At 35.2% G+C, this 26,821-nt stretch overlaps 4 protein-coding genes across 5 annotated transcripts; all 4 read right to left on the reverse strand.

Annotated features, from left to right (window-relative positions):
* Positions 1-1,809: 1,809 nt before the first annotated feature.
* Positions 1,810-4,249, reverse strand: LOC123315315. Its single transcript, XM_044900969.1, has 8 exons — positions 4,236-4,249; positions 3,844-4,166; positions 3,462-3,785; positions 3,070-3,395; positions 2,767-3,002; positions 2,569-2,709; positions 1,973-2,510; positions 1,810-1,922 (listed from the first exon to the last, which is right to left on the reverse strand). Exons 1-7 carry the CDS (start codon positions 4,247-4,249, stop codon positions 2,486-2,488), a joined length of 1,389 nt encoding a protein of 462 aa, XP_044756904.1. The 3' UTR covers positions 1,810-1,922; positions 1,973-2,485.
* On the reverse strand, positions 3,862-13,023 carry LOC123315432. 2 transcript variants are annotated; one of them, XR_006537953.1, is made up of 7 exons: positions 12,782-13,023; positions 12,201-12,359; positions 5,853-6,080; positions 5,695-5,789; positions 5,082-5,192; positions 4,236-4,917; positions 3,862-4,166 (listed from the first exon to the last, which is right to left on the reverse strand). XR_006537953.1 is itself a non-coding variant. In XM_044901121.1 (6 exons), the coding sequence occupies exons 3-6, from the start codon at positions 6,004-6,006 to the stop codon at positions 4,870-4,872; spliced, it is 408 nt and encodes a 135-aa protein (XP_044757056.1). In that variant the 5' UTR covers positions 6,007-6,080; positions 12,201-12,359; positions 12,782-13,023; the 3' UTR covers positions 3,862-4,869. The 2 variants fall into 2 exon arrangements, 1 of the variants encoding a protein (XP_044757056.1); XM_044901121.1 differs by having other exon boundaries at positions 3,862-4,917.
* Positions 6,038-6,994, reverse strand: LOC123315316. Its single transcript, XM_044900970.1, has one exon. It carries the CDS (start codon positions 6,992-6,994, stop codon positions 6,038-6,040), a length of 957 nt encoding a protein of 318 aa, XP_044756905.1.
* A 12,072-nt stretch (positions 13,024-25,095) lies between the features above and the next one.
* LOC123315319 lies at positions 25,096-25,634 on the reverse strand. The gene is made up of 2 exons (XM_044900972.1): positions 25,445-25,634; positions 25,096-25,298 (listed from the first exon to the last, which is right to left on the reverse strand). Exons 1-2 carry the CDS (start codon positions 25,632-25,634, stop codon positions 25,096-25,098), a joined length of 393 nt encoding a protein of 130 aa, XP_044756907.1.
* Between the last annotated feature and the right edge of the window lie 1,187 nt (positions 25,635-26,821).

Below are 26,821 nucleotides of genomic sequence, written 5' to 3' on the forward strand. Positions count from 1 at the left end.
ACCCAAAAGATTTTATTGAAAAAACAATATTAAATTTAGAGAGAAAAATGACTAACCAAAATCGTAATAATGATCAGGAACAACCAACAAACCGTCAAGAACAACCAAATTTGTTGAATGTAATTCCTTATGTTAATGGCCTTTCAGAAAAAATAAGAAGAATCGGTTCGAAGTTCAACATACGAACTGTTTTTAAAACGCAAAATGATTTAAGATCTATATTAACAAAAACTAAACCTTTGAACGAAAAACAAAAATCAAAAAATTGTATTTACAACATACCCTGTATTTGTGGTAAAAGTTATACAGGTGAAACGTCCAGACCTCTAGAAATAAGAAAACGCGAACATAAAAATAATATTAAAAATAGAGAAATTAATCGATCGCAAATCGCAGATCACATTTGTTCTAATACGGGAGACCACATGATGGATTGGGACAACACAAAAATTTTAATGACAGAACCAGACCATTATAAACGAAAAATTAAAGAGTCTACGTGTATTCTATTAGATCAGGATAATAATTTGGCAAATTGTTCGGTAGGAATAGATCATATTTGGATCAATTTATTAAAGAAGGAACTGTCATCCGGTAATTTCAAAATTAAATGAATCAACGTTTCTGTGCAGTCTCTGTTTCTGTGTGTTGACAATTAATGTCAGACAAAAAGCGACAATTCCAGAAGATTTTCAAAAGTAGATTTTTTCGTCTGATGAAGGAGTCTGATATAGACTCCGAAACGTTACGAAGAATTATAGTTTCAACGTTATTTTTTGAGTTCATTGTCAGGCAACAATTTTTTCTAGTTAATTTGCTCCTGACAAATTAGTGCAAGAATTCACGCAGGAGCAAATCGTTGATTGCATTTTTAATTAATTTTGTTTCAGAGATTGGGAGTGAAAGCCCTAAAAGGTTTGTGAAGAGATGCAAAATCCTCCCAAAATAAATTTCAATCGATATCTTCTTTATTCATGTTAATATTTAGCTGAGGTTAGTGCAACGGGGAACCATACAATTCTGCGTATGATACAAGAGCTCAGGGAAAAACCTCAGAAGAAAAAACCCTGCCTCCCCGTGTTTAAAAAAAAAAACAAAACAAAATTAACAGGAGATATTCAATACTGAAGGACATCTTATCTTGATTCTTCCATAAAGGGAAATTAGAGTCTTCTCCGAGGTGGTTGAAATTCAAAGTCTGAAATAGAAAGCTGTACAAGATTAAAAATTAATTATGTGTCAAATCAATTAAAAATTGACCAACCTCTTTCAAGTATAGCCTTAAAACCATCCTTACACCAACATGTTGCAATAGAAAAATACATAAGGACTCTTTCAATTCCAATTTTCCTCTTCTAACATTATTTAATTATCTCATTTAGATCTAGAATACTCAAAAAATAAAAGTCAAATGTACATCAAGCTTCTATAAATTATAGGAAAAATACTTCCTTTTTGAAATTCTTTTTATTACCACTACCTTGAATCGTACTTTTATTTGGTGTTAAAAAACATGCTTTATTTGTCGATAACCTTACAACCTTCCATTATATCACCTGTTAGTTAGTAGATTTGAGTAAATGACATGCAGTATTTCAAAAGAAACTGAAAAGGCAAAGAGTCTTCTTCATATTGATCTGGAATTATCAAAATAAGCTACATTTACACATCATACCAAGCCCCAATACATTAGAAAACATACATTTATTCCATAGACAATAAACCTTTTGACTCCACCAACATGATGTGCAACTTGACTACTTCTTACTTGGGAAATACAACTGTTTCTCTATTTTTCTTTTTCTGCTGGTAGAAGCATTATTGCATTGCAAGTTATAAGCGTCTCTAATAATTTTTGCAATGTTACGAAGGGTACCCACATCCAATAAACCAAGCTGCATTCTAGCTTGTTCTAATACAATCTATAATAAACTATGAAGAACCATATGCATGAATCATCACAAAGACTTACATCTTTTGTAGTAGAATCTATTGGATCATTTGTAATTTGACTGGATCCACCTACGACACTCTGGACATCCATTTCATAAGCAGCCCTACTTGTTGATGGTTGACATATATATAAGTTGTTGTCCTCATCATCATTTACAGTTCTCACACCTAAAACAGAATCGCTTCTCTCTGCGACCAGAGCAACTGCATGTATATGTTTACACATGGCAGTTTTTATAGTAAACTCTGCACATTGACATCTAAACCTATGGATGCATATTTTGCACTTAATGCAATATAGAGATGTGCAATCCTTATCACACAACTCATTATATGACACAATATAAAATTTATTACTCACGGATTCCGATGGTACTCTAAACTCACCAGTTTCTAAGCATACTACTTTATCGGTCAGTCCATTTTCTGCTTTCGAATGAGCTTCTCGGTTAACTCTGGCCTGGTATTGATTGGCAGAAGGTCTTTCAGTGTCAATAATGTTTTTCCACATCTTTTCATTTACCAATTCCTCCTAAGTGTCCAGTAATTTCTCTACCCTACAATACATTTTATAGAATATGATTATTATTCATGGTGCATCCTTCAAAACAATACCGTAAATTCTGATTTCCCCTCATTTTATTGTACTTCAATACTTTATTCAGGCTTTCTATAGCCATGTTGGTATTAATCCCAACATTTACTCTGTGGCAGTGAGCCCACATCATGATTCTTTCTTCACTTTGGAAATAATAACTGAAAAACATTTATGAAAATCTTCAATTATACTCTTCCACATTTAAAACAACTCACTTCTTTAAATATTTCAAAAATTCATTTTCCTGTCCTTCTTCCAAATGCTTGAAATATTCGTCTTTCATCTTGTGGAATGTTGATACATCAGTCTCCTTCAAAATTTTTCGCATTCTATTTTTCATCTCTTTTTTGTTGTCCACATTCTTCAACTTGTTTCTCCCCTGTATATTCCAATTCTTAATAACATGCCAAGTACAGAGGAGCCTTCTTGGCTTTCTTTCAGTTACCATTGCCTGGAAAATGTATTAAAAATTTAATAGCTGTAACATAAATCCAATATGTAGCTATGTTCTTCAATACCTGACACCATGCATTATAATATTTTATATCATCATCGGTCATAATATATTCTGCGTCCACTGGCTCTCCAATCTTAGATTTCAAAGCATCAAAAAAAATATTTTGGATGGTTTGATCCAGTCTATTCGATAATAAGAAAGCCACCGGGAAACCGATTTTATTCTCATCTTTGACTAAAACTATAGTCAGATCATAATGTCTTGAGTTCGTGCCATGGGTTCCATCGATGCATATTATCCTTTTGAATTGTTTGAGCTTTCTCTCCATATCATCGTTCATGAATCCTAGAGCAAAGTCTTCTGCCTTCAATCCTGGGTAGGTTTCTCCTGATAATTTTACAATTTGTAAAGAAAGAATAGGAATGTAGGCACAATTTTGAATAATATACATACCAATTTGCTTGAACAAAAAAACATAATTTTTTCCTTGACTGTTCCACTCTTTCACTTTTAAAGTGGTGGCAACCATGTCATCATCATGTCTCCTCTTCTCTATGTTGAATTTTCTTATAATATAAGCAAGATCTGCCCTTTTAAGCACATTAATTCTTTCTAGCTTATTGCCGGTTATAGTTCTTGCATCTTCCAAAATTCTTTCTTTTGTGACTCCAGCTGCCAATTTACTAGCAATCATTTCCTGCTGGTCCTTTGTCAAATGTTTAGATCGCAGTAGATCGTCATGACCAACATGTGTTTCAACAAATTTAACATCCACCCCTTGAACATATTCAGTATATCGCTCTAGAGAATACAACTAAAATATTACAATATTTACCTGTATTACATATGATTTTACGATCTCTTCGTTTTACGTAATCCACATTTCTGTTATCAAGTGCTCTCCAAGTCTCAAATTCTTCTTCATTCTTAAAAGTAAAAAGTGATGTCTTGATACTTAGAGAATGAATCTGCTGTAAGTGATTAATCAGCATATCATGAGACTCAAGAGCTACTTTTTCTTCTTGAGGGCAAATGGGGCATTTTATATGCACTGTCTGTTTTGCAATAGGTTGTTCATTATGAACATCTCGCAAATGGCGATATTTCGCCGAAACACTAGAGTATTTCTTTTTACAGATTTGACAAATCAGTTTATCGCTGAAATATGAGGTTTTAATAATGAATCAATAATATGTATAATAACATAACATAACAGTGAATACATACTTTTCCCCATCCATGTTCAAGAATCTATTTCCTGAAAGCTAAACTACAAGTTAAAAATTGAAGCAATGAAAATTGCTTTAATTTGAAGAAACTCCTGAAATACAATAGATATGAATTAGAGCAATAAAAATTGCTTTAATTTGAAGAAACTCCTGAAATACAATAGATATGAATTAGAGCAATAAAAATTGCTTTAATTTGAAGAAACTCCTGAAATATAATAGATATAAATTAGAGCAATGAAAATTTCTTGAAGATATTCCAAATATATTCTCAAAATATTCAGTAGCAGCTTTCAGAGCACAAATGTTTGGGCAAGTAAGCAACTATCAGAACAATTCAGAATTGAATGGCGGAAAGAGTGGAAAGACCGTTACAAATTCTTCAAGTTGAAGAATACGACAGAGACAACTCCCACTCTCCCTCTCTCTCTATCGTTGTCGCATGACATGTGCTGTTTCCTGATTGGTTCGCATCAGGGAGAAATTAGTGTATGCTCGCTTCTTGTCGATGCCTGCCGTATCCCCTCCTTTCGGCGAATCGCTCGCATCGATGTCTCGCTTGGATCTTGGATCAGCGGCGTAGAGGGAACGGGTTCTAACAGTTTATTGTTCGATGACTTTTTAGTACTTATTTAATATTCCGAGAGCCATCTATAGTAAGTATCGGAGAGGGTATGTACCTGAGGATATTACACACACACATATATATATATATAGATAAGTTTGTAAGGGAATCGGGTTAGTATATATATATATATATATATATATATATATATATATATATTTATTGATTTGAACAGACTTTATATCCAACTTTTTGGTTAATCTATAATACTCTACTCACCTCAGTCTTTCCCCTGCTACTCTGAGATGATGTAACAGAATTGGTTGGAATATTTCTGGAATTGCCTTCACCAGGATCCACAGGAGTCTCAGGATCAGCAATTTCTTCCACCTTCGGATATGAGTCAGTTGGATCGTAATTGCTTATTCTGATTGATGTTTTTGATTTGTTCTTGTTGTTTATTTTGATACTTTCAAGTAACAAATGCAAATATATTCATTGAACGGGAGCCAAATCAGAATTTGGATTTCATTCTGAAGGGATCTTTATGAGCAAAAACTAACCTCATTATATGATTTAATCCCTTCTGATACATTTCCAATCGAAAGAGGAAGACTATTATGGCTTTTTCTTTTGAAAAACTAGTGCTGCACTGGATTACAGAACATCAAATATGAATTGGAATATCTTCAAATAATTACTCTGTTTTTATAACATGCATTCAAGACGCGCCAGTTTTACTAATGAAAATTCCTTTTACAGCAAATTCCATTGGTAAGACTAGCTTCAGATCTTTTGGAATGATTATAGTAACATCAAAATATGCAGTCGCACCGCACTAGTTTTACCAATATTAAACTAGATTAATTAAACCACCCTTCATTCAATTTACCATGTACATATTCCGAAGTTCCAACTCATCTTCAGCTATTTCTGCATCCGTGACGATGATGTTCACCTCCTCAGGGTTCATTTCACTAGTGATAACTAGAAAATGAAACAGGTTTTTTAAACGAGAAAATAATTATTTCAAAAAATATACTACTTAACTTGTTTTGGGAAGAATACTGTCAGAATCCATATCTGCTGGTGTACCTTCAACCTGAAGACTGAGGACTTCAAGCAGTTCCTTTTCAGGCCCATCAATACTTATATACTCCGGCACTCCACCCCCTGTTTTCAGCGTCTCTGCTTTATTTTTCATGACTTTCTTCTTCAAATCCTTCTTCAAACACTCATATTTCAATCTCAAATTTTCCGGCGTCCTGATAGTCTGCCCTGAAATGATAATTTAAATATCTTGAATGGACCAATCTGCCGCCCACCCTGAGGATTCCCAGTTCGTCTAAGAACGGACTTAGTTTGCGAAGCGGCTTAGAAAGAGCTTTCTTTTGAGATAAAAGAGCCATTTCTCTTGCGAATACAGAATTTTGAGTGCTCCTTACTATTTCATTGAGAGCTGCTTCTGAATCAAATAGGGTAATTATACCCTTGATCGCACTTTTAGGATTACGACAGTTGAAAATGAAGCGTTTGACATAAGCTACAATTCTTTGTATTTTATCCAGAGAGGAAAATTTGTTCAATAAATCCTGAATGAGATCCGAACTTTGCTCAACAGTGACAGTTAAAACTGATGAAAGCTTCTCGCAATCTGTTTCCGGTAGTAACTCTTTATCCTTCAATACTATATTCGAAGGCCACTTTTCTTCTGCGAGCTTCAACCAAGATGGCCCCGCCCACCATAAGGAAAGTCCAACCAGAGTGACTGGAGTAACTCCTCTAGAAGCAGGGTCAGCTGGGTTTTCGCTTGAGCCTACATGATACCAAAGGGATGGGGGTGTGAACCCTTGAATGGTCGTTACGCGATTAGCAACGAAACAGGTCCATTTATGTGGACTGCTTTTTATCCACGAAAGAGCGACAGTAGAGTCTGAATATGCGAATATTCTGTCGAATATTAGTTTTCTGTCGAAATCCTTTTGTACTTTGTGTAGTAGTTCAGCTAACAAAAGAGCAGCGCTGAGTTCAAGGCGTGGAATTGATATGCGTTTTAAAGGAGCTACTCGCGATTTAGCGCATAGAAGATGCGTTGATATAGAATTATCTGCGTGCATCAATCGCACATAAACCACAGCGGCATAACCGACATTACTAGCATCACAAAAACCGTGGAGTTGACATGATCGCATGCCTTTCGATGCTAGAAAACGCGGAATAGTAATATTAGAGAGTTGACACATTTCCTTTTTGATGTGAGACCAAATTTGAATGATATGGTCAGGCGGAGAACTATCCCAATCCAATCCTAAACTCCAGAGTTGCTGTATTAGATGTTTTAAATTCAAAACGAATGGCGTTAAAAACCCGAGTGGGTCGTATATACGAGCTAATTCTGACAGTACACTGCGTTTCGAGCAAGTCTCACCGAGAGGTTTCACGCTATAAGAGAATGAATCCGTTGAGGGATTCCATTGCAATCCTAATATCTTTAATGTCGAATCAGGTTCCAAATCAAGAGTTATTGATTGCGTTTGTTCCACGGAATCAGAAAGATGAGCAAGAAATTGAGGATCATTGCTCGCCCACTTTCTGAGTTCGAAGCCTGATTTCTTTAAAATATGAGTGAGGTCTGATTGTATTTTAAGAGCTTCCGCAAGCGAGTCAGCACCAGACACAATGTCATCTACAAAGGTATCTCCCTCCAAAATAGAGCACGCGATAGGATATGCAAATTTATTTTCATTAGCTACTTGCTTTATACAACGCATGGCTATAAAGGGACTACTTTTAATACCAAAAACTAAAGTTGTTAACCGATACTCTCGAATCGGTTCTGACTGATTAAAGCGCCATAATATGCGTTGAAAATCTTGGTGATCCGTTCTGACCAGTATTTGTCTGAACATCTGTCGTATGTCCGCGGTGAAACAAACGGCATGAAGTCGAAATCGCGAGAGAATTGACGAAATATCTTGGTGTAGTTTAGGTCCACGAAGAAGGGTGTCATTGAGAGATAATACAACTCTTAATTTCTTGGTCAAGCTCTCTGGTTTTAAGACGCAATGATGAGGTATATAATAAACCGAAGGATTTTCAAAATTTTCGGTAATCAATTGCATGTGCTCTTGATCTAAATAGTCCTGCATGAACTCGCGATATTGTTGGTATAAGAGCGGATGCGAAATCAATCGCTTTTCTAGAGATAAGAAACGTTTCAATGTCTTCTGACGAGTATCACCGAAATCAGGAACCGAATCAATAAATGGAAGTGAAACGATAAAGCGACCAGATTCGCTTCGAGATAAAGTTTCAACAAAAACCTTCTCCGCCAATGAATCCTCAGGTGAAAGCACCTCACGAGCTTCAACCTGTTCGAGTTCCCAAAATCTTCTCACAAAGCCTTCTAGAGTGTTATCATAATATTCTAAAAACGAGTTGATGATCTTAGTTGGAGCTAAATCAATGTTTCCCATAATCACATGCCCGAAAACTGTATCAAGCGCTACCGGTTCATCCGCAGAACCTCGAATACTTGTGCCCTTCAACACATGTGCGAAAATATCCGCACCCAGTAATAAGTCTACTGGTGCTGACTTATTGAAGTCAGGGTCCGCAAGAGTCAAGTTACTAAACTGTTCAAATTTACTTCGCGGAATTGTGGTTTGGGGCATATTGGAGCAAATTTGAGGGATGATCACGAAGTCAACATTTAACTCTGGCTCATCTGAATTATGTGGTTTTAATATGCAAGAAACACCTCGATTAGCTTCAGTAGCTGTCTGACCCACCCCTTTAATATTAACAGAAAGTGCTGTGGTGGGCAGTCGCAAGAAATCACAACATCTTTTCGTCATAAATGATGACTGACTTGCACTGTCTAGCAGTGCGCGCAACGTGCGATATTCGCCAGAATTGTCGAGTATGTTGACCAAGGCGGTAGACAATAAAATAGTGCGTTGAGAATTAACGAATAAATTGACGCTATCTTTAACGTCCTCGGAACTGTTAGTGCCGGTTGTGCTAGTCGCTGCACCTTCGGTTAGCGAGTCTGAGCCGAAATGCAAAAGAGTATGATGTTGTTGCGAACATTTTCGGCAAACAACTTGAGCTCATTCCTCCCTTTCCTGCAATATTCTTATAAACAGGTTTATTTTTCGGAATATCCGATCTTCTAGTGTTTGAATTACATAGAGGAACATTATCCCAAGCACTACATTGCCTTTCCAAAAATTCGCATAAAGTTTTGTAATAGTGGTGAAGTATAATACTTGATCCGCATTCTAACTCGAATCTTGTTTGTGTAACGGAATCTAATCGATCAAACAACATACTAAAAACGACGAAGTCCCATTGTTTGACTGAAAAATTGAGGTTTTCCAAAGCTGAGAGATTTTCGGAAAATGTATCGATGAGAACACGCAATCCCATTAAATTATCAATCACGTTAATGCGTTTAGTTCTTTCAATTGTTTGCCAATGGGCCGCTGCTATCAATCTTTTATTTTCGTATCTCTTTCTGAGAGCAGAATAAGCAATGAGATAGTTCGCACTGGTTATCGGGGTACATTTGACAACGGAAAGAGCGTTACCTTTAAGTGAAGAGATCAAATAATTATATTTATCGATATTGGACAGCGCAGTATTATTATGAATCAATGAATCGAAAATATCTGAATATGTCTGCCATTGCCTAAGATCACCGTCAAATGTGGGCAGTTCGAGTTTCGGCAGTCTAACTTTACAATGAATTTCCTTATTTTCTGTGAGCGAGGATTCAACAATAAGTTGCTCATATAAGGACTGAATATAGTAATAATCATCGTTGAATGCAGATGAAATTTCATGATGTGGTTCTAGATCAACTCCTTCTACTACAGCGAGTATAGAAATGATTTCACTATGAATTGCTTCGAAATTTTCAAATATCGCGTCAATGCGTTTGTAACGACATTTGAAGTTCGTATGAACATTAGGGTCAGTCAATGCCTGATCAGCCACTTTCTTTAACCCCCGGTTTCATAAAGCTCGATCGGGGAATCAACGCTTGATTGACAGATAAACGTCAATTTGTTTTCAATCAATAATTCAGCCATAAGAATTCGGAATTCAATTCTCGAATCAAATTATGATCTATATACATCTATTCAATGATTCTAAATTGCTTCTTGTTCAATATATGTAGGAATGAAAAAGTTTTAGTGATTTCGTTTTTGAAATCCAGTGACTGTCAAATCGTTGATCGGGCAGTAAGAGTTTTATGAAACCCGCTGTTAATCTTTGATTTTTGCAATTGTGCTATCGCGTTGAGCTAATAAGCCCTTAAGTTTCCTATCGGAGGACATTTCGAGAAATTATTTTTCCAGATATCAATAACTAATTATGATCGCGTATTTTTCTTATTGTTTATATTAGGAAAACAAATGAAATATTTTATATTTCAAAAATGGTGAGTATTAATGCGTATGAGAGAGATATATAAAAGCAAGAGTGAGATGTATCAAAGCGAGAGTGAGATATGTTTAAGCGAGAGCGAGAAAGGAATGTGCGAGTAAAATTGTACCCGATGGGGGTAGATAATTTCAGAGAGAGAGAAAGAGAGAGCGGTATAATGACCAGCGCAATGATGAAAATTAGAAAAATATGAAAATTGAAAATGGCTGCAAGTGAAGGAAGCACTTCAGACTAAGGTACGAACAAGAAAATGTAGTCCAGACTTTGATGGTGAAAATAATCCGGCTCTGCAAGGATCAAATATGTTCGATAGATTCAGTGGACTGTATTTTTGAATGATAATTTTTAGATCTTCTTTTAGGGGGCTGAACTCACCAGTCTTCCGCTCGCCACAAGTCCACACACAGCCGACACTCCCGGCCACTTCAAACGTCCTTTTTGCGGCGTAACAATTTCTTTAGATCGAAAGTCACAGTTTTCTAGGGATACGCGAATTAGCGTTTTATATCTGCGAGGAAAATTTGTGTTCATATAAGTTTAAGCGGCGATTTTTGTGTCGTCACCCTTCAAGGTTTTAATCAAGATTGTCCTCTTCTGTCCAGCCCCATATGTTGAATATGACCCGTGCAGAGATGCGCGATAAAAAAAAATAATATCTACCGGGGCTTCGCATGAAGTATCTCCTTCATACAAGAGCTCAGGACGAAACAAATATAAAACGAACTTGTTATTATGACACTCTTGAGTTTACTGAGTATGGACAATACCATCCCTTCTCGGCACTTTAATTATTATTTCACAAATCATAATACTATTGGGTGAATATTTTTTATGCAATTATTTGGTTTGTTTCTCTTTTCTTTGATTCATCTGAAAGTTGAAAAAGATAGATATATTCTCGGTGAATTTAATATTCATTAATTTTCGCCTCACATAAAATTCTTCTCAAAATTTGTACAACAATTTGAAATAAATCATCATTCGAATTCATTCCATTCAACGTCATATATGAAAACAACCTAACCAATATCTTGACTGTCATATTCGAACTTCTAATTCGCGCATGCGTACAAGTGAATTCCTCCCAACGATTTGGATTCACTTTTTGTCGTAGTCTAGAACGCGTGTTATCAATATTGGTATAATAGATATATGCTAAAAACCCACTTGCAGTCAATTACTTTTCTATACTTTGGTAGGTCTACCATGGTCCAAGTTTCATTTCTCTCCATTGACTGCAATTCTTCATTGATTGCTTCAATCCATTCTTCTTTGTCTGGGTGATTTCAATATCATGTATTGTTTCTGGTATATTTGTTTCGACATATTGTTCTGAATTCAATGCATAAATCATTAATGTTTCTTCACTGTCAGTGTCAGAATTATAGTGGGTTACATAATCTTTATGCCATACAGGAGGTTTGACATTCCTCTTTGTATCAACATTTCTGCTTGATTCAACCAAAATATTATTGTCGTCACTTCTACTATTATCTGTTGCATCTTCAACTTCTTGTGGTTCTTTATTATTGTATGTTGTTATAATTTCATTTTCTTGTCTGACGTTAATATCGTCATCAAATATTACATTTCTTGAAACTATAATAGAATTAGTATTTGGATTCCACAATCTATATCCTTTGCTACTATATCCAACCATAATAATCCTCTCAGATTTATCATCTAGTTTTCACCTTTTACAGTCAGGTACATGATGATATGCAATAGATCCAAAAACTCAAATTTTTGACATTTGGTTTTTATTATATCATAGTTCTGCTGGCGTTTTATTCTTTTCTACAAATAAACTTCTGGAAGATGATCGATTCATCAGATATGCTGCCGTACGTACAGATTTACCCCAAAAATTCTTTGATAGATTACTATCAAAGAGATCATTGCTCCGGTTCTTTCTAATAATGTTCGATTGAAACGTTCACTTACCCCATTCTGTTGTGGATTGTAGGGGACAGTATATTCCATTTTAATTCCATGTTCGTTGCAGAAATCCATGAAGTCATATTCCCCTCCATTATCCATTCTCAATCTAGATATTTTTCTCTCAAATTGGGTTTCACTAGCTTCCTTGTATTGTCTAAAATACTTAAAAACAGAATTCTTTTCTCTAGACAAGAAAACAGTAACAAAATGTGTAAAATCATCAATGAACTGTAGTATGTACTTATAACCCTCATTGGTTTCTAGTTTAATCGGTCCACAAACATCTGTGTGAATCAGTTCTAATGGCCTGTTTGACAGTGGTTTATCAACAGTATGATATGGTAATTTTGTTTGTTTTGCTTTGATGCAAGGTTCACTTAATTGAGATTCGCTTTTTGAATCACTTGGGATACCTTCGACCATATTATTCTTCAATAAATTGTTCAAACTAAATTTACCTAAATGGCCATACCTTCTGTGCCATAATAACATAGTTTCATTTTTCATGGGCCGAACAAGTGAAGCCATGCTATCAGTTTATCTGATCTGATCTTTTAGAAGATTTATTTTATATAATATCATACCTTTTAGTGCTTCTCCATATATTTGGTCATTTCTTTCGATGATAGCTCTTCCCTGTCCAAAAATTACTTGGAAACCTTTTTCTTCCAATTTATAGACACTCGTCAAGTTGTGTTTTAAATTTGGAACAAATAATACATCCACCACGTTTATAATCTTCCCATTGTTGGACATCTTGATTATTCCTTTCTTTGTTGCCTTCAACTTCATCCCATCCTTAGCCACTGCATTTTCTATTGGAGTTTGCAACAATTTTGAGCTGTAAAAATAATTTTCATTATTAATCATGTGTTCTGTAGCACCTGAATCTAAAAACCATTCTATTCTTTCAATTACTCCGGAGTCTTCATTTCCCACAACGAAACAAATTTCTTCATTGGAATCCTCCGAATGCGTTTGACAAGTATTTGCCTTTATCATTCGTTGATTTCCTTCTTGGGTTTTTGAATTTTTGTTGAAGTTTCTTCCTTGAGAATTGTTATACTGCTTCTTCCTACATTCCGAGCGTTTATGTCCAAACCTTCCACAGTTGTGACACTGTATTTTGTAATTCGATTGTGTATGGAAAGCGTTGGAGGTTTGTGCAACATTTGAACGTCCAGTGAGTTTGCGTTTATTAGTTTCGTCTAATAAACGTGCTTCAACGAAATCTAACGTGAGTTTGGTCTGGTCAATTGTTTCCAGAGCTGCTGCCACCGCTTCATATGATTTGGGCAATCTTAATAATAGGTGACAAACTGCGTCGGCTTCTTCTACAGTCGCTCCAGAATCTTTCAATTCCCTTATTAGCTTGTCGAACTGCAATAAATATCTTTCAATGTCATCGGTATCTTGGTACTTCATCGTAAGCAATTTCTTCTTCAGGAACAACTGACTCGATATAGTTTTCCTATCAAATATGGACTTCAATGTGTCAATTATGCTTTTTGCTGATTTTTGATTCATATGTTCCAGCTGATCATCCGGGATATGGTTAATAATAATTGCCTTACATTATTTTCTTGTAGTTCCAACTCAGCCTTTTCTTGAGCTGTTTTGTTAAGGGTTAAAAAATCTATGTCATATTCGGTGAACTTTTTGAGATCATGCTGTTCGAGGAATGCATCTAGTATGAATTGAAAACTTCCAAATTTTTACCATCGAATTGGCATATTCTGTATTCTTCCGCTTCCATCTTCTGGCGTGTGCTTTCCGTTTTATACGTTTATGTTCTTCAACTTGTAAAATTCCAGCAAAATATTCCCAAAATTATTTTGCCGTTATTGGTGTAATGGGAAACCGGTGGAAATGATGAGATGTTTAATCTTCAGCTTTCTTTAATTGAATTCCCCTATTCATAACAACAATAACAATTTATATCAATTGAGTAAGTTTGCGATTACAGCAAGTGTTGTAATAATAACTATTAATGCAAGGTGTTTGAAATCAATAACAATGATTGGCATTCAGGTAATCAGGTTGATTGCCGAAATCAGATCAATAATACAAAACATCTCTACACCTTCCCTTCCTGAGGAACGATCTTCACTATGGCCACTTATGAAGATCGATCCCTAAGAATTAGAAGATTCTTAACAATTCTGAAATTTAAACTTTTATTCGAAATATCTACTTGAACCCAAAATTACCATAAATTTACATCGGGATAGAATAAGCGAAGATATAAAAGTCTTACTGCTAAGTTACATGTTTTCTTACCTACAGGTAGCTACCATCCTACTGGTAATAATCCTAGGTATAAATGAATGAAAATTATTACAAACTACTATACAGATACACTATCCCATATATCTCTTAATTCTATTTTTGTGCACAGTACTGCGTCTTCCATCTTTGTCGACAATTATGCAATTAGGCCCACTTGCAGAGACAACTGTATAGGGACCTTTCCACCAAGGGTCAAATTTTTGTCTGGCTTCATTCGTTATGAGAACAAGGTCTCCTTCTTCAATGTGCAATTGAGAAGCATCTTTATCATGTAACTCCTTACGCTTTATTTTGGCACTTTCAAGATAATTTCTAGCTCTGTTCTGCGCGAATTGTAACCTAAAACGTATTTCTTGGTCATATGCTTCAATACTATAAAGAGGATCTACTCGATTATCACAGAATATATCCGAGCTAAGGTTAGCCCTTCTTGCAAAAACTAACTCATAAGGTGTATAATTGTGATACGTCATTGGGGTTGTATTGTAACAAAATGTAAAATATTTAGTCCACGTATCCCAGTCAGACTGACTTTCATTGATATACATTTTAATGAAATCATTTAAGACCCTATGATTCCTTTCACATCCTCCTATAGTCTGACTGTGATACGCTGTTGAAATTTTGTGTTGTATCTTGAGCAGTTCCGCAAGATTCGAGAAAACTTCATTCTTGTATTCTGTACCCATATCCGTTCTAATTTCTTTCATGGGTCCATATATAAGAATGAAATCCTCTAGGATTGCTTTCGCTACCGTAGGAGCTTCTTTATTGGTTATTGGCGATATGACTACATATTTTGACAATTCGCACTGTATAGTTACCGCATATCGATTTCCTCGCGATGTTTTAGGAAATGGTCCAACGGTATCGATGCATACTATATCGAAAGCATTCTGAGGAGTTGGTGTTATCACGAAGGGTTGATTATGCCTTTTGTTAATTTTATTAATTTGACATTTATGACATTGCCTAGTGTATTGAGCAACATCCCTCGACATTCCTTTCCAATAGTAGAACGATTTTAATTTAGCAACCGCTTTTGTCCACAATGACCACCATACATAGGATCATTGTGATACTTTTCAACTAATTTTAGTCTTTCATCTTTATCAACAATTACTATTCGTGGTTCAAGTAAAACTATGCATATGTTTCGTAAAATGTTTTGCCCCACTCTCTTGAATTCATTTATGTTAAACCTCGTAAATATGGGATCATTCACATTCATTCTTAATGTTTTATAATCTCTTTCACCAGCCAACTGATCAAGCTTAGACAATACCTGCTCTAAAGCGAGGTTATCGCCATTAGTGATTGAAATTTTTACATGAGTACTCACTTTTCTCTTATCATATATTAACATATCAATTTCATAATTTTCGAGAGTGCTTTTTCCTATATTTTCAACCTTGAATCTTAAATAGGGCAAGTTCAATGAATCATAATTATTTATTGAATTATAAACTTTTACTTGGTTTGTTATTTGAGCCGCTTCAGCATCTTTTTCGCTTGGTGTATTGTTCGATGACTTCGACCTTGACCTAGTCACCGCAAGAATTTGAGAAGTGTTATGATTAATTTCTTCAAGGTCATCAATGTTTATCCTAGACAATGCGTCTGCACAAACGTTCTGCCTGCCTTTGATATATTCAATTTCAAAGTTGAACTCTTCCAAATCTAATCTCATACGTGTTAATTTAGAACTTGGGTCTTTCATCGAAAACAAATAGACTAACGGTTTATGGTCAGTTTTTATCAAAAATTTTTGTCCATACAAATAGCAACGAAAATGTTTTACAGCCCAATGAATTGCTGTGAGCTCTTTCAGAATCGTCGGTTTATGTGATTCTCCTTTAGTAAAGGCTTTGGATCCGTAAGAAATTGGAAACTCTTGTCCGCCAATAATTTGAGAAAGAACGGCTCCGCATGCTAAATTTGAGCTATCTGTGGTCAAAATGAATTGTTTGGAAAAATCTGGATATTTCAATATTTGTGGGTTGATGAGAGCTTTTTTTAGTTCAACAAAAGAATCTTGACATGATTTGGACCAGATAAATTTACTACCTTTTCTTGTTAATTGATTTAATGGTTGAGTTATTTCCGCGAAACGAGGAATAAACCTTCTATAATAATTGCAAAACGCAACAAATCTTTTAACTTCATCTGCATTAGTTGGAGTTGGATATTTGTTAATTACCTCGAACTTTGAGTCGTCCGGCAGAATGCCTTTGTCTGTAATTTTGTGGCCTAAAAAAGTTACTTCGTTCCTGAAAAAAATGCATTTTTCTGGATTCAACTTTAAATTGAATTTTCTACAAGTTTCAAAAACTTCTTTCAAGTTTTTCAAATGATGATTCTCAGAGCATCCTATTACAATGAGATCGTCCATGTAGAGGAAAGCTTTTTCTGGGGTTAGACCTGCAAAAGCGATTGTCATCATCCTTTGAAAACTATTAGGACTTACAGATAACCAAAGGGGAGGCGTGTAAACCTATAGGAACCTGATTCCGTACTGAATGAAGTTATGTCACGGGAGTCTACGTCCAGTTCAATTTGATGAAATCCTGAATATAAATCAATAACAGAAAACCATTTTGCTCGACCTAACTGATCCAAAATGTCGTCTATACGTGGAAGAGGAAATTTATCAGCAATTAGTTTTTTATTTACGTTTCGAAAGTCTAAAACAAGCCTTGAGGATTTTTGGCCATTTGGTCCTTTTTTTGGTACTAATAAAATGGGGTTATTGTATTCTGACACTGAAGGTTCTATGATTTTGTGTTGAAGCAACTTTTGCACATGATTTTTAATGTCTTCCTTTTGTGCCATTGGTAGCCTATAATTTTTTGTGTATACTGGTTTCGGATCCGATAATTTTAATTTTTGTTTGTAAAAATTATTTACTGTCAAAATATCATCTTTCAATGCAAAAATATCTGAATAATCTTTACATAAACTAATAACTTCTGATCGAATGAAATCCGGCATTTCCTTATTTAGTTGATTCATTAGTTTTTCATGCCTATCATTATGATCAGCATTAATGTTATAGATGTTGAACTTATCTAGACTTATTACTTCTAGCTGAATGTTTTTCAAAATAACACTTTCGAAAGTAGTGTTCATGATTTTTACCAAACCTTCTCCTGGAGACACGACCGTTCGTGCAATGAAAACTCCTGGTTATTCAACACTAATACACTTTCCGGAATATTTTTAAGAGATGGTATTTGCCTAATTACTTCACAACGTGGTGGTATATGAATTTGGTTTTCCTCAACTCCGCTTAGAATAGGAATCACAAAGTTCTTATTAAAATATCGAAGATTCAACGTCCACCGACCATAATCTAAATTAGCACTATATTTGATAAGAAAATCCCTGCCTAGAATTCCATCTCCCGGAATTGGAAAGTCGTCGCTTACCACGTGAAAATTATGTCGGATAGTTTGATTATTTTTCACCCATATTTCAGTATTAATAACACCCAAAGATTTTGTCAATCCCTCAGTTACACCTTTGATATCAATTATTTTAGAATTATCAACAGAATTTTGGAACAAAATTTTCCCTACTTTTAATATAGAAACATCAGCCCCGGTATCTACCAACAAAGTGACCTTTTCTTGAGTTATCTTAGTTTCAACGGCTACAAAATTCGAAAGAGATAAATCTAGCTGATAAATATTTATTGCTCTGTCTCCCCCAATCGAACCGGTTGGGGGTCCGATTGGTTTCCCTGGTTTGACAATTCTAAAAATCTGACATTGGCATTGGTTTGTCCGTTACCTCTGCCACTAGGTCTACTATTATTGTCATACCTATTTCCAGCGAATCGATATTGACCTCTCCCGGCATTGAAATTGTGTGAATTTCTGAAACCACGGTATGAATTTTGAAAATTTCTCCCTGAACCACGCCGGTTATTATTGAACGGATGTCTGTTGCGTGAATTATTACTGTTATTCATAAAGAATACGTTGTTTGCAGGCGACGGTTGAGTGTTAACGTTTAAAAATTTTGTCATGATTTCCTGGACAGAGCTGAAATTGCCAGCTTCTATCACTACACGAGCTCTTTCGGTATTTGAATTTTGACTAAGTGCCCTGGAAGTAGTTTGAACTGCATATTTTTCGGCTACTTCATTAGGAACACCCTCACTTATGAAAGCATTTTGTAATTTCTGAGCCAACTGCTCAATCTCTGCTGCATAAGTGGAAGTGTCCTTATGGTTTTGCCTTAAATTCAATAATTTGGCTGTTAGAAGGTTCGAACTTTCACCTTTTAAGGCATGTTTCAACTTCCTCGCAATATCATTTAGATCATCTCCGTCAGAAATTAAATTACGCGCCTTTCCGACTAGTCTAGTTTTTACAAAAGACGCGGCTCTATCCTGGTGATCCGCGCTATTCTCCTGAAGGAGTTCTAACGAATCTAAAAAGGATCTCAAATTATCTACATTTCCGTCGAACTGATTTGGAATGATTTTGCTTGCCAAATTGAAAAATTCTGTTGTAGTCATCGCCATGATTTTTTCGTCTTCGTCTTGGGACTCTTCTTCTAACGATAATATATTGATTTGTTCTACACAAGACACTGGAACCTGATATTTAACACCTAAAGTTTGAAAAGAACGAATAACCTTGTCTCGGATATAGTGAAAATCAGTTTTTATTGATTGCCTATCTGTATTATCTAAATATTGCCAAGAACTAGCTACGCTTTTTGTAAACTCGTTGAAGAGAGCTACCAAATTATCTCGAACTTCAACTCTAATTGAATTGCTCTTTGGAACATTTTTCTTTAGTATTCTTTTAGATTGTTTTTTCAATTCAGTTATTATTATTGAAAGGTTGCCTAATACAGCTTCTCTTTTTTGAGCCTGCATAAAATTTCTATCAACTGTTAATTAAAAATAAACCGCAATTGTCATCATAAATAGTCAAAACGAGCTCACCCTTTGTTCCACGCACACAACAGCACTTTAACTTCACTCACGGAATGTTTTCGTCGCTGCCTCTTATCACTAGATTGCTGCCACAGACGCCCTTGATGCAGTAGCCTCTCGCCTGAACCTCCTCACCAAATTTTTTTTGTGCATTTTATATGCCTTGAAAATCAAGTTGAGCACCAACACAGCCAAAATCAAATACAACACGATTTTCATGTCCTTTGAGATGTTGTACTCACTCTCTTGTACAATGAAGTTCGAATTGATCGCTCCATTTTCTTTTAGCGTCTGGGTGGTGTCCTTGGAATTTGAACTTCCCATTTTAAGTTCTTCGAATTTTTCACTTTGCCATCACTTTATTCATCCGACTAAACACTTTACGAATATTGGTCAGAATTATTCAACACTGATGTTTATGTTTTACTAGTATGGCAGGATCGTCATGTAATGGGAAACCGGTGGAAATGATGAGATGTTTAATCTTCAGCTTTCTTTAATTGAATTCCCCTATTCATAACAACAATAACAATTTATATCAATTGAGTAAGTTTGCGATTACAGCAAGTGTTGTAATAATAACTATTAATGCAAGGTGTTTGAAATCAATAACAATGATTGGTATTCAGGTAATCAGGTTGATTGCCGAAATCAGATCAATAATACAAAACATCTCTACACTGGGCCCATAACCTGATTAAACCAGAATAACTTTTATAATAACTATTTATTTCTAACACCTCGTCATTCGATTCGTTACATAGTACGACTCAAGGAGATATAGGAAAAAAGGCGCAGGTCACCAGTTCGTCGGGAAAATTCTGACGTCATTGGACGCTTATGTCAAGCTAAATTGTCAGAACTGGTGTCGTTAGCAGTGGCGTAGACTATCTGCACGTAAATTGTTTTAGAATAAGCGAATCCAACTACCGAATCGATATATTTGTAAAGGTAGTGAATAATTATGGGATTATTGATTGTGCTCGAGTTCCTCCAAAACTTTCCTGAACATGTTGGTGTCGTTTGATGACAATTTTACAAGAACTTATATCTAGAAAATTTCATTCTATCATCTCACTTACATGAATAATGTAATTTGTGGAAATAAATGAATGTAAATATTTGAGATAATTTTTTGGATGAAAACATATTATGCAATTCAAAATGCCAACACAGAAATTATTTTCCAGCAATTACAACCAACTCAACAAGACCGCCTGAAAATTGATTCTACAGTTGTAATTTCATTAACGAAATTTGAAATTCTTGTCGAACGGTTTAATTAATGATCACTCTCAACTGCTTGCAAAATTCCAAGTCAAATCACCACTTTTCATTTGAAATTTTCCCACCATATCATTTCTTGAAGATTGCAAGTCCAGTAATGCATGTACAACTTCAGTTATGTCAGAAATTTAATCTCGTATACTTTCTTCTGCTCAGGTTTCTCGGCACTATCAAAATCATGGAAATGAATATTCGCATTGCCTTTCTTAATCGTCCAACACTAGAAAATTCATCTAGAACAAAGATATCTCTTAACCTAAAATTATAGTGAAATTTGGTAAATAGTTTCTCAACTGAATGACGCTGATATAAATACTCACTCTATTTTTTTTTATGCCTATTTTTCTAGTTAGACATCTGAAAAATTTTCTGAATATAGTCCACTGGTAACCGAATATGTAATGAAAATATCCCAAACAACACATACACATATTTAAAACATTTTATAGACCATAGCTTATAGATTTTTAGATTATTATTATTATTATAAAGTACAAATGAGTTGAGATAAATCTATATAACTCAAGGCAAAGGAATAATAGATAAATTCACCATCCTGTACAGAAAATGAACAATCAAACAAATACTCTTTCCAGAAAAAAAAAAGTTGAAGAAAAAACGCCTTGGCCAGTCATCCTCCACACCTCCATGCATCCCACCTATTCTTAAAAATGTTCACACTAGAGGAGTTCACTATCTCGGAGGGGAGCCCATTCCAAGGCTGGAATACTCTATTTGATATAAAATACTCCCGTCCTCAGGTGAAAAATTGCTCTCTTCTTAATTTATAGTTGTGTCCCCTTAGTTGATTCGTATTTAAGGTGAAAAGCGAAGACAAATCCACTCCAAAGAATCCTCTAATAGCTCGAAAAACAGTTATCATATCGCCTCTAAGCTTTCGATCCGTGAAGGTGTCCAATTTCATCATGAATAATCGTTCTTCATAACTTGGTCTTATGTTACCAAAAGGAATTCGGGTCGCCCTCCTCTGCACCTGCTCCAACAGGAGTTCATCTTGCTTAAAAGTAGGATGCCACACCGGACCAGCGAACTCTAATATCGGACGTATGTAAGTCTTATATAGTGAAGACAAGGTCTGGCTGCTGCACCGATCAAAGCATCTTTGGATCATGTACAGGGATTTCTTGGCCTTGGTTGTACACTGCAATATATGTGAGCTCCATGTAAGGTTACTATCCACTACAACACCCAGATCATTATGGGAGTCACAAGATTCAATGGGATTTCCGTCGAAATAATATTGTATTCTGGGGTTGTTTCGACCAAGATGTAACACTCGACACTTCGCGAGATTGAGGGGTAATATCCATTCTTTGGTCCACCCCAATATGGCATCACAATCATCTTGCAGGACACAGTCAGATTTGTATGGGTTATTGAAAAACTTCACATCATCGGCGTAGCAAGCACTAGTGGACGATATCAGACTGGGCAACTCAGAGATATAGAGCAGGAACAATAGAGGACCCAAAACTGAACCTTGAGGAACACCACTCGAAACTGACCTGAACGAAGAACGCGCTGCACCAACTTTGACTGAAAAGGGCCGCCCGCAGAGAAATGCCTTCATCCAGCCAAGTAGACGGCCACGAATACCAAAGTGTTCCATTTTATGAAGTAACCGCTTAATCGGCACCCTGTCAAATGCGCTGATCTATAAAACATCAGAAAGTATCGAACCTTCAACCTAGATTCGACGGGAAAATGTCCGCGAGATTTACGTTGAAAAGTATCACTTCTCTAGACGTCTATTCGACGTAATTCTAATTATTTCTATAACAAGTACGATTTCTGATATTCTCCAGATTATCCTGATTTGGTATTTTGTTTGATATACAGGGTGTCCCGTAAAGACCACGTCAAACGAAAACGGAAAGTAGATAAGAATGTGCTCTAACTGATGTGAAAAAATCGTTTTTATGAAAGTCTCACAGTTTTCGAGATATTTAATGTTTTATGAAAAAGTTGAATTTTTTCACTTAAAATGCTTTCTGTCTTGCGGAAGCTGCAATTAAATACTTTTCGAATCGGTTTTTTTTTCCGTAAATTTTGTTGAATGATTACTTCAATTCATGCAATGAAAAATACCACAAAATATTATACAGGGATTCTGAAAAAAAAAAAATTAAAATTCATGTTCTGAAGGAAGTGTTTTTTTGTGCTGAATTCTATCTGACGTGGTATAAAAAAAAGACACTAGAGCTTTTCTTCATATTACGTTGAAAAGTTGCCCATTTTGTGAGGATTCCGAAAAGGTAAAATACAGGTGATAACCGTCTTCACATCACGTCTGAGGATGTACTTTATTAAAATCATTCGATAACGTTTATATATCATTAGATTTTTGACATTTTTCTTCGATCAACAATCTGATAATATATAGATGATCTGAAAAACATGGACAATCAGGACATCTAAATCATGTAGCACTAAAGATCTTCTTTAGACTTTGGAGCATTGTCTTTATCGTTGAAGAAATCGGATTTCTATTAGAGGAGAGATTATTTATTGAAAAAGATAGTGTTAGTATTCACCTATTTTAGATGATCAAAGATGAACGTTTGTTAGATATTTCTAGAATAACCTTGTATTGTATATATAGTTTTTGTCCTCTAATTGTTGTCAACTTTGAAATTATATTAGGATAATTTAAAAAACGTGATATTAATGACCTCTTAACTAGACATATTTATTTCACAAGATATGTTTCGAAGAAGGGTCCATTTGAAAGAAAATGGACGTTCCATAGATTCAAGATCCACATCTTCGAATCATATCTATAAAATCTGACCACTTGAAAATCAATAGATTAGTGATGGGTGAGTTCATATTTATACGGAATGGTTGACAGTTCGTATGGGAGTTGGAAGAGAAAAAACAGGTTCTGATGAATAAATATATTTATAATAAAAAAAAACAAAAATAAATATAATTCAAAAACATAACACAAATTCATAAAATTGGAAAAAACATAATATAAATAGATGGAATTATCGTCTATTTGTTTTTATTCCTTTCATATTCATAGCGTTGATTGGCTAGTCGTAACCAGTCTTGAATGACCCGTTTTATGACGGCATCATTTAAGTCTGCTGGCGTTTCACTTTCGAAAAGAACATATACAACCTCTGGAAGCAACACAAAATACAATTAGCTGAATATTTTTTGATTGAATATCAATTAAGCGGTGAACACATATGAGCGGCCGCGGCCACGATCACGATCACGATCGTGAGACATCGCGACTGAACGCCGCTATATCGCTGAACAGATCGTGATATTATGTGCGGAATATGACATTTGCATGGGACGAGTCTCGATCGTGATCGTGATCGTGGCCGCGGCCGCTCATATGTGTTCACCGCCTTACAAGTCGAGAAAATATGCATAAAAAATAATCTTTTCAAGAAAAGAATGATTTCAAAATTCTATAGAAAATAATGCATGATCTTTAAAACGATATATGCATTTTAAGAGTGAGATTTTTTTCCATATTTAAAAGAAATTGAAACGGTATAAAGGAAAAAATATTCGTCCGTTTTTGTGGATATTCGAATCTGGCATTTTTCAGGAAAAGAGCTCAGTGTTCGAATAGTTCCGAAGGTTATCGAAATTTTCAACTTACCAATCAATATTCTGCAGCATTTTAAGGATTGAAAAGATTGTTTTGATTTTTCGCCAGCCCAACTGAATTTTCTGGCACATCTATTTGTCAGGAGGAATTTCATCATATTCGTTTTGGCGTGTTTTATGGTAGTGCCACCCAATGTCGCCAGTCTTTTTCTCTAAAGAACATCTCTGTGTGAGAAAGAAAACTATTTGAGGAGACGATAAGTTAGTACTTACTAAATAATCGGCATAAAGTGGTTCATCAAGCTTTTCCTCCAAAGCCTTCACATCACGAGTCTTCTTGAGAGGCATATTGGGAAACTCCGGGGGCTTTGCCATCTGATTCATCTGATTATTGCTCAAGATTCTGAGAATTTCTTGAGTGCGATAAGTATTCTGCGCTACTTCCTCAGAAATACTTTCCAATCGCATCATGATTTTCCCATAAAATCTCGATGGTCCGAATGCTCTTGGACTCGAACAGCTTATAATGCTGGACGATCCCGATCCAGTGTTCGATAAACTGAAAAATGAAAAACTGCTCAATTAAGAGAAGAAATTATTCATATCTATACCGTCGATGAACTATTTTTCATGTTTCCTATAATTTGAAAGTTTTTTTTCTAATTGTTTGGAAGGTTAGTGAAGAAGTTGAATTCATTAAATTCAGCTTAGATTATTTGAGATTGATGTATTGATGGCAAGCAGTAAATAATTTCAAAACATATAATATCAATCAACTCAAGATGTTATATCTACAAGAGTTGTATTTTGAAACGTTTCATCAGCACCTTCATTTCTGGAACATAATATGGAAGCTAATTTCCATATTACCAGGGTCTCAAATATTTGCGTTGATTCCTTAATATTTTCAACAGCCCCGCTATCTGTGGAAACTGTACCAATTATATCGTCCATTTTCCTTCTTGCATCGGTGATATTTTTTATGATTTAAAATCATTACATAAAAAATGAATTGAAGAGACTCTCGAAATCAGATTGACCAGTCGAAGACAAGGAATATTCCTTGTCTCCAACTCTTCAATCTATTATGACAAATGTATTCAATATATTATGACAAAATACTAACCAGATGTGAAATGAATTTTTCGGATTGGGTGTGGTGTCCACTCTGACTTCGGTATTTCTAAAGCTTGCACAATTTTATTGATTGATTGATTTGTACATTTTGGTGGCCACAGGCAGTTCTCGCTGTCCCTTATCCATATTAGGGGTACATCAAATACCTCCTTCGTGGTGAATTCCACTACTGCGAACATTTCAGTCTTGAAGAAAAAATAGTTATTCTTGTAACGTGCGTTCAAAAATATTCGTCGTCAAGTAGGCTAGGAAATTTTGAAGGCTGATGTTCGGTGGCTGAACGTATGTCTTTCCTTGAATTACTTCATCTTCCCAAAATGTAAACAATGATGACATTAACCTATATATCGTAATTTTCTACGGAAAGGCACTTTTCAGAAAAGGTTACCTGTAAATTTCACCCAATGTTCGAAAAGCATTTCTTTCATTGAGTAAGATGACAAGAATCCAAACAATCTGAGGCGGTTAGAAAACTTCTTCGTAAAAATTTTAACCGTCCACTATTTTCATACGTAAGAGACATGAATCTTGAATTGATCGTGGTAGTGTGTTTTTTTGTAAGAAGGTTCTAGTTACTTCAGTCATATGAATAGATCACAGTAAGATTCTCAATAATATGTTTATTAATTCTCTATAAATATTGAATTGATTCAGTCATTACTATATATATATATTCTTTTGAAAAAGAGTGTTACAGACTTTCACAATCTGAAATAACAATGAAGCGGGTGTAAAGAAATGGAACAAGAGACAGATCCTAAAAACCTGTTCCTCGTTCCAGATCTCAGTGTAAGCAGAGGAAAAATGTCAACGGGGTACCATACATGTCTTCGTATGATACATGAAAAAAACAGAGATAAAAACCTCCAAAAAACTCTCTGTTTGCCCGTATAAGTGTAATGATGATGTATTTGTGTAAAGAATAAGCTGAAAATAATTGAAATTGAAGGACATCTTCTTCATATGACAAAATCCAAAAACTTCCTTCCATTCTTTCTACTATGATGGTTGACGAAGAATAATCTGAAAACAAAAAAGAAAGAAAAAAAACGAGAGGGGTGTATTGAATTTTATATTACTCATTAAATAATTTTGAAATTAGTAACCCATCTCAAAAAAGAATCGGTAACCGAATGAATACCTTCGAAACCACCCTGAAAATGATATATTCTACAACTCTTCACCAAGTGGTCTATAGTTTCTTCTTCTGCACCACACTCACATCTTGGACTATCAACAGCATTCCACCTAAAGAGCATGCTATTACACCGACCATGGCCAGTCCTCAGTCGATTTAGTGTACACCAAATTTTTCTTGGAAGATCAAAGCCAGGAACTTTTTTTGAAGGATCAGTAATCAAATATT

The sequence above is a fragment of the Coccinella septempunctata genome, chromosome 6, assembly GCF_907165205.1.
Source record: "Coccinella septempunctata chromosome 6, icCocSept1.1, whole genome shotgun sequence".
Classification (NCBI taxonomy): Eukaryota; Metazoa; Arthropoda; class Insecta; order Coleoptera; family Coccinellidae; genus Coccinella; species Coccinella septempunctata.

Bases quoted from the DNA above. Each gene is read 5' to 3' on its own strand.
- LOC123315315 (XM_044900969.1), bottom strand. The intron at 2,710-2,766 runs GTGAGTTGTTTT...AATGTTTTTCAG, and splicing joins TTTTTGAAATATTTAAAGAA to TTATTATTTCCAAAGTGAAG. The intron at 2,511-2,568 runs GTATTGTTTTGA...AATGTATTGTAG, and splicing joins AGGGGAAATCAGAATTTACG to GGTAGAGAAATTACTGGACA.
- LOC123315432 (XM_044901121.1), bottom strand. From the start codon at position 6,006: ATGAAAAATAAAGCAGAGACGCTGAAAACAGGGGGTGGAGTGCCGGAG. The intron at 5,790-5,852 runs GTTAAGTAGTAT...TTCATTTTCTAG, and splicing joins CAGTATTCTTCCCAAAACAA to TTATCACTAGTGAAATGAAC. The intron at 5,193-5,694 runs GTAAATTGAATG...TCATATCCGAAG, and splicing joins AACTTCGGAATATGTACATG to GTGGAAGAAATTGCTGATCC.
- LOC123315316 (XM_044900970.1), bottom strand. From the start codon at position 6,994: ATGCGATCATGTCAACTCCACGGTTTTTGTGATGCTAGTAATGTCGGT.
- LOC123315319 (XM_044900972.1), bottom strand. From the start codon at position 25,634: ATGTTCGCAGTAGTGGAATTCACCACGAAGGAGGTATTTGATGTACCC. The intron at 25,299-25,444 runs GTTAGTATTTTG...TTTAAATCATAA, and splicing joins AAAAATTCATTTCACATCTG to AAAATATCACCGATGCAAGA.